The sequence below is a fragment of the Salvelinus alpinus genome, chromosome 2 (assembly GCF_045679555.1).
Source record: "Salvelinus alpinus chromosome 2, SLU_Salpinus.1, whole genome shotgun sequence".
Classification (NCBI taxonomy): Eukaryota; Metazoa; Chordata; class Actinopteri; order Salmoniformes; family Salmonidae; genus Salvelinus; species Salvelinus alpinus.
In genome coordinates this window covers 16,869,505-16,876,928 of record NC_092087.1, presented here as the reverse complement: position 1 = coordinate 16,876,928, position 7,424 = coordinate 16,869,505, and the positions used below count along the sequence as shown (strand labels likewise).

Below are 7,424 nucleotides of genomic sequence, written 5' to 3'. Positions count from 1 at the left end.
TCACATTACCTGACATTTAATCAGAGTAAAAATTCCCTTTCTTAGGTCAGTTAGGATCACCACTTTATTTTAAGAATGTGAAATGTCAGAATAGGAGATTGATTTCAGCTTTTATTCCTTTCATCACATTCCCAGAGGGTCAGAAGTTTACATAGTCAAATAATATTTGCTAGCATTACCTTTAAATTGTTTAACTTGGGTCAAACGTTTCAGGTAGCCTTCCACAAGCGTCCCACAATAAGTTGAGGAATGGGCAAAAATTCACCCGACAGAGCTGATGTAACCGAGTCAGGTTTGTCGGCCTCCTTGCTCACACGCTTTTCCAGTTCTGCCCACATTTTCTATAGGATTGAGGTTAGGGCTTTGTGATGGCCACTCCAATACCTTGACTTTGTCCTTAAGCCATTTTGCCACAACTTTGGAAGTATGCTTGGGGTCATTGTCCATTTGGAAGACGCATTTGTGACCAAGCTTTAACTTAGTGACTGAGGTCTTGAGATATTGCTTCAATATATCCACAATTTTCCCTCCTCATGCCATCTATTTTGTGAAGTGCACTAGTCCCAAGGATGAACCAGATTTGTGGAGGTCTACTATTTTTTTCAGAGGTCTTTTGATTTCCCTGTGATGTCAAGCAAAGAGGCACTGAGTTTGAAGGTAAGCCTTGAAATACATCCACAGGTATACCTCCAATAAGCTAATTGACATCATTTGAATCAGAAGCTTCTAAAGCCATGAAATCATTTTCTGGAATTTTCCAAGCTGTTAAATGCACAGTCAACTTAGTGTATGTAAACTTGACCCACTGGAATTGTGATAGTGAATTAAAAGTGAAATTCTCTGTCTAAACAATTGTTGGAAAAATTACTTGTGTCATGCACAAAGTAGATGTCCTAACCGACTTGCCAAAACAATCGTTTGTGAAGAAATTTGTGGAGTGGTAGAAAAACGAGTTAATGACTCCAATTCTAAGTGTATGTAAACTGCCGACTTTAACTGTACCTGTTAGCCATTGGGGGAAACCTGGAATGAGCTTCTGTATTTTATTGCTGTAAGAGTGGGTTAGCTTAGCATGCTCCAATTGTAATGTTCACATTAGCTACCTGCTAATTCAGGCATTGCCACGCTAACTGACATTTATTCTGTACTGAGGGCGTTATAGTTATAACCATGCTGCTCAAAATGTAACTATAGAAACGTACAAGCGATTTCAGCAGGAAAAGGGTTCAACAGGGACATTTTAAAATATGACACTTTATTTATCATGCATAAAATTCACATAAAAATTTAAAACTGAAGTTTCCTAAACTAATTGTGAGCTGGTAACTAATCTGTCCAAGTCATCCATGTACGAACAAGAGCTGTCCATCGAAAATAACCAATATAGTGCTATACAACCCCCCCAAAAAGTGCAAATATAGGAAAACTAAGTGCCAAATATACACAAAGTGAATAAGATGCAAGTACATGTAATCCAGTAACAAATTAAAACTGTCGCATCAAATTGCACAATATCAGAAGCTGAAACGTGTCTAAAAAACAAACTTACTTTTCCCAATACAGTAACACTGACAGGCAACTAAAACTGCTGCTATTCCAGAGAACCATTGACTAATAACACATCAGAAACTCTATACAGTACAGTACTTCACAGGTCCTTCATACATGTCCCCACTGACAGAGGACAGCGCTTTCATCCAGGCGTCTTTGTCTGACCTGTAAACACATGCATATGGAGTCATTGTGTGAATTAGATGTGAGGGGACAAAGGCATTTCTAACCAACTTCTTACCTGGTAGTGGTATGTGGGGCGAGTATGAAAGCAGTGGCATGCCCAGTGTGGTTCTGGGAGAGGCGCAGCACGAAGGACTCTAGGGGCAGACCAAGGGCCTCTGTTTTCAGCTGCTCAGTGTGCACGTGGGTGGGGAACACCGCATGATCCAGCACTCTGAAACGCATCTCTCTGATGGTTTGAGAAGACCAAAGGGAAGTTGGGTGACAGGAATACAAAGAGAAAGTGGTACTTTGTATTTAACAAGCACAGTACTTGGAAATATTGTTCATAGATGCATGTATGAAGATGTGGAAGCATACTTTTTCAATGAGATGAGCAACAGGTCATTGAAAAGGTGCAGGTAAACATCCATGTAGGAAATCCTGGATCCTGGCACGTAGCCCTCTGGAGTGAGCTGTCTCAAGGGGCCTTCATGCACCAGAAAGCGGACACTTGTGATCAGAGGAATGGACTGGAGAGAAACAATGAGGTAAATGGTGAATCGCAATGTTGAGGCACCACTGCCACCTATAGGTTAAACAGGGAGAAAAAGCAGGCTGTTGTGATTGTGACCTTGTTAAAATAGAAGGGATACAACGATGTAGTAACTAACACAAGAGTTACTGAAATAATGAGACTGCAATGATGTCAGACCTTAACATTGACGAAATCCATGTGCTTGTCCAGGTACACCAGTTTCTCAATCTGCTTCATCCGCTGAACCCCCCCATCACACTCCATCACTATCTGGTCTCATTGGAGGAGATAAAAATAGCAGTGTTGTAGCCTAACCAGTCAACAATTAAACCCAAAACCAAAGCTTTATTCAATTGTGTAAATAGTGACCTCTACCTTGTGTATGGCTTCAATGGCCTGTTTCAGACAAGGGATCGATTTAGAGTCTTGCCCGGTCAGCTTCAGGATGCTCTGCAATGACCATAGAAAGTCCCAGCATTAACCTCCACCAGCATTAACCTCCACAAGCATGAAGTCTGTTGCATGGAATCCTGTATACCGAACCCTAATCAGTCAAGGGACACCACCCAATACTGCTCTCCCCCTGTAGACTTACATCTGAGGCCTGCCTACCTCCATGATGATCTTCAGACGTGTGATCCTCTGGAAGGGGAGGACTAGGAAGTATTTCAGGGTCTGTCGCCGACATATTGGATCACTCTCCAGTTTCTTCACTGCTAACAGAAACTCTCGGTTCTCCTGCCTGGGAATAGGGGAAAGAGCAAGACTGAAGTAAAAATGAAGACAAGACAGTAACAGAAGCATAATGAGGGGAAAACCCACAGCAGTAGCGTGACCAGGGCGTCCTGGTACATCATGTTGGTCACATATGGCACGTAGAGCGATCGGAACATGAGGCAGTGACGCAGCACAATGTCGCCAACCTGAGAGATCACCACACTCTCCCCCAGACGCACCTCCAGGTCCAGCAGAAACCTGTAGGTACCAGAGCAGTCACAGCCTGAAGCCTCATAACACACAAGTTGGTATGGAATGTCAAATAAACAAAAATGGAGACTGAGGATTTTAGTCCTGTCATTTTAGCAAGACTGTCTTTCAACAACAGTGACCCAAAGACACACCCCAAGGGCAGCAGGTAGCCTAGCCGTTAGAGTGTTGGGCCAGTGACTGAAAGGTCGCTGTTGGAATACCCAAGCTGACAAATATGTAATTGTCCAAGGCACTTAACCCTAATTTGCTCCAGGGGAGACATACTATGACTGACCCTGTAAAATACCACATTTCACTGCACCTATATGACAAAAAACAAATGCCAGTCTGGTCAGTCATGTAAAGACTACTCCATTGGCAGTCCTTACCCCTCACTGGCTGCCATCACACTGCGCAGGTTGGAAAACAGAATGTGATGCTCCATGCGATGGAGGGTCTGTTTCAGTGTCTTCGATGCAAAGAAGTGATTCACAGCTACCCCCAGGCTTCTCAGGTAGGAGGCCTCAGAACCAATCATCTCAAACATAGCCTTCAGAGCAAAACAGATCACTTCATCTCTATTCCTCACTACACTTCAAGTCATACCAGAGATGTTCACTATTGTATGGAATGACAAACACCAAACACAGCAGAAAACATTCTTGGTACTACCCACCCACCTCCTGCAGACGGATCTCGCCGAGGGAGAGTATTTTAAGTAGGCCACTCTCCTTCACCTCAGACAAGTCCTGCCAAAAGCTGCATGGGTTTACTGTGAGAGGAGACAGTGGTGGGGGAGAGGTGACCACGCGGAAGACAGGTGGGGACTGTAGGCCAGGTAGACACTGGGCGGTCACCAGCTCAGACAGACTGTTGTTGTTTATCCTGTTTAGGTCAGCTTTTACAGATTGCAGGCAGTAGTACTGATACAGAGGAACTGGAGAAAGGAGGCAAATATTACACTTTATCAATGCACTTAGACAACTGGAGATTGAGACTAAATATGTGGGGTCAATTATCCCTAAAAAGTACACAATTGAGAGAAACTTACAAACATGAGTGTACTTAGACTCAAACAATTCCTTCAAAGTGAGGTCTTGAGTTTCCTCTTTATTGGCATCTGCTGCCCTACAGGAAGAAGACAGGGACTTTTAATCTAGAATACAAAACCTGCAAAAGAAAATAAATTAAAGCCTCTGCACACTCACCCTTCGTCGTCATCATCCTTATAGAGTGATAATGGAGAGGCTGTAGCCTCCCTGTCATCCTGCCCTGGAACAGAAAATAACTTGGGCACAGATCGCTGCACTTGGCCTCCAAGACTCCATGAATGTAAAGAGGCCACAGACATGAGAGTTACTGCTATGCCTCCAGAACTAAGGAAAATTTTAAGGCATTACATTAGTTACAGGACAGTCATGATTTGAAGAATAAGAACTTAAGTGGGGTACAGTACTTAAGTATTTTTTTGTTTTGGGGGGGGTCTGTACTTCACTCCACTACATTCCTTAAGAATATGTACTTTACTCCCATACATTTACCCTGATACCCAAAAGTAATCGTTACATTTCAAATGCACAGGTAGGACAACAGTGGTCCAATTCACGCTTCTACCAATATAAAGCGTTGTTATCCCTAACACCTCTGATCTGGCTGACTCACTAAACACAAATACAGTATTTGTAAATGTCTGTGTGCCCCTGGCTGTCGGTAAATAAATACATCTTGCTGTCTGGTTTAATTAATAAGGAATCTGATGTATAGCATTTACTTTTACTCAAGTATGACAATCAAGTACTTTTTACACCAGTGTAAAATAGTCACATACCCAAAGAGATCCTCCAGTTGGTTCTGATCTTCTGTCACACCACCTACAGTGTTTCCACTCATCCCTGACCTGTTACTCTCCTCAGTCCCACCAGGTTGGTCTGAGCACTCTACCGATGATGGCATCTGTTCCATAAGATCAGTCTCAAGGTGGTCCAAAATCCCCACGCAAGGATATGTGTGGTGAAATGACTCACTCCTTAAGTGAACTACCAAGTCAGGCAGCTGAGCCATTGTGCTCTAGTAATCAATCGGTGGACAGATTCTGATAGTTAGTGTATTGTTGGACTCAAAAACACCTGTACAGAGTCATACTATGCAGTGGTAACAGTTTGAGTTGGAGGGTGAAAACAAATCAAGGTACAATCACAAATGTTAAAAGGTAGTCTAAGCCTACCATGAACCTGCTTCAACACAGGATGTTCCAGTTTATTGGTTTCAGCTGGGCATTATCACCCTAACAATCCCAAAGCAACTAGTTACAGGTGTGCATTATGTGGGTTCTGTCACACTGGTCATTGTTGCTAGTATGAATAAATCCTGGACTGCGCTTCTGCCACCATTGAATTGCTTGCTACAGACAATTGTGTCACTACGGCTTCATTTACACAGACAGCCTTATTCTGATCTTTGGCCACTTGATTGGTCTTTTGACCCATCAGATCAGATATTTTGCCATTAATTGGACAAAAGGATAGAATTGGGTTGCCCGTGTAAACGCAGCCTAACACTATGTCATTAAATGAGGCTACATCAGTGCAATTCAGGGATAGATGACAAAATAAATTATTCTGTGCTGCAATGAAAGTTAGGTCAGCAGCACTTTTCATACCTACTATCCTGTGCCTACTGTGCACAAGCCTCTTAAGGTAGCATTTACCCAGGCAGCCCAATTCTGATATTTTCCCCCTAATTAGTCTTTTGGCCAATCAGATCTTTTGCCAATAATTGGGCAAAAGATCAGAATTGGGGTGCCTGTGTAAACACAGTCTATCAAATCAAAGTCTACATGTGATGCCGTCGGCCCCCATTTAATTTCCCTGTTCATGACACTTCTGGACATTAATAATCAGTTTACCCTTAAAGGCTCTGCATGGTGTCGTGGCAGAATCAGATTTAGCTAAGTAACATAGATAGATAAGATGTTATTTTCATCATATGCTTGTGAGATACTTGTCATTAGAATGGGGCCAGAGAGGGGAGAGGTCAGGCTTGTCTTCATATGTCAATGTATATATTAAACCATGTGACGGGGTGGAGTTATTAATTGGTGAACCAGTTAGTTATCTCATACAATGTCTGTACGCCAGTCACTCCCTACTTTTCTCATAGGGGGAAGGAGTTTGGCCGTGTTTGGAACCATTGTATGTCCCCTCTGAGGTTGCCCTTATCTTGACCTAGTATTTGACCTAAGGGGCTCACTGTCTGATTTTGAGTTTGTCCAGGTTTGGGAATATCTAGAAATGACAATTGATATATGCCATTGGATGAGGTAATGGTTGGTAGACAGTGAAGTACCAAGCATGAGATTTAAACCTTGTCTTGGGAGATCAAACTGAACGATGATTTATAGCTGATGCTGTCTAGCGATAGGATACTCCTCTTTCGGGTAAAGGATTCTTTGTAAGTTGAGAGGGGTGTATCTTGGCTATAAATGAAACTAAGAATTGTTTTGTAAGCACTCTGAGAATTCATTTATAGACACTGAATTGATCTGAGAGTCAAAAAAGGACTTTGATGAAGCTTGTATATATATTAAAGATGGAATATATAATTTAACTCTGACGTGTGTGGTTGGCTCTCTCTCTCTCTTTATTGAGTAATACAGGAAATTACCACGACAATGGTCAAGCCACGTCTGCAGTTTCCGTACAGCATTTACTGTGATACGGCCTCTGCCGCAGTCAAGGTATTCATACTTGTTGCGCTTCAAGGAGCAGAGCTGCTGTCAAGGAAGTGAGTGAGTGTTTATACAGGATCTCCCGCCCCCACCTACCATCAAACAATCCTGTCTATGCAGAACTATACGGCGCCCTCCTTATTGGTACAACATTTGGGAGGGGCACGTCAATGCAGTACGGCGGTCGATTTGGCCTCTGGATCGCATTGTCGGAGCAAGCAGAAATTGGCCTTAAGGATAGAGCTGCCATAAAACATGTTCTTTTACTCCACTAATATATACATACACACAAATATGTTTGCATATTATGCTAAAGCAACTATAAGAGCAAGGAATAAAAGACAGATTAGAAAAACATAGCTTTAATTACAATCCTTAACACCCATTCCCTAGAAATATCCCAAACCCCACACATACAATAGAAAGAACCAGTTTTACCATACAGTTTAAAATGGAGTACAAGATAACTAAATAATT

The 7,424-nt window shown here is 42.4% G+C and overlaps 1 protein-coding gene across 2 annotated transcripts; it reads right to left on the bottom strand.

Annotated features, from left to right (window-relative positions):
- Positions 1–1,238: 1,238 nt before the first annotated feature.
- LOC139554905 (rho guanine nucleotide exchange factor 19) lies at positions 1,239–5,515 on the bottom strand. 2 transcript variants are annotated; one of them, XR_011670915.1, is made up of 12 exons: positions 5,049–5,515; positions 4,429–4,596; positions 4,272–4,348; positions 3,901–4,157; positions 3,610–3,770; positions 3,074–3,226; positions 2,864–2,993; positions 2,627–2,701; positions 2,429–2,521; positions 2,095–2,302; positions 1,793–1,963; positions 1,239–1,716 (listed from the first exon to the last, which is right to left on the bottom strand). XR_011670915.1 is itself a non-coding variant. In XM_071368172.1 (12 exons), exons 1-12 carry the CDS (start codon positions 5,279–5,281, stop codon positions 1,632–1,634), a joined length of 1,755 nt encoding a protein of 584 aa, XP_071224273.1. In that variant the 5' UTR covers positions 5,282–5,515; the 3' UTR covers positions 1,239–1,631. The 2 variants fall into 2 exon arrangements, 1 of the variants encoding a protein (XP_071224273.1); XM_071368172.1 differs by having other exon boundaries at positions 2,095–2,246.
- Between the last annotated feature and the right edge of the window lie 1,909 nt (positions 5,516–7,424).

Excerpts from the sequence above, each read along its gene's own strand:
- LOC139554905 (XM_071368172.1), bottom strand. The coding sequence starts at position 5,281 with ATGGCTCAGCTGCCTGACTTGGTAGTTCACTTAAGGAGTGAGTCATTT. Across the intron at positions 3,771-3,900 it reads GCGAGATCCGTCTGCAGGAG|GCTATGTTTGAGATGATTGG; the intron begins GTGGGTGGGTAG and ends TTTGCTCTGAAG. Across the intron at positions 2,247-2,428 it reads TGGATTTCGTCAATGTTAAG|TCCATTCCTCTGATCACAAG; the intron begins GTCTGACATCAT and ends GTTTCTCTCCAG.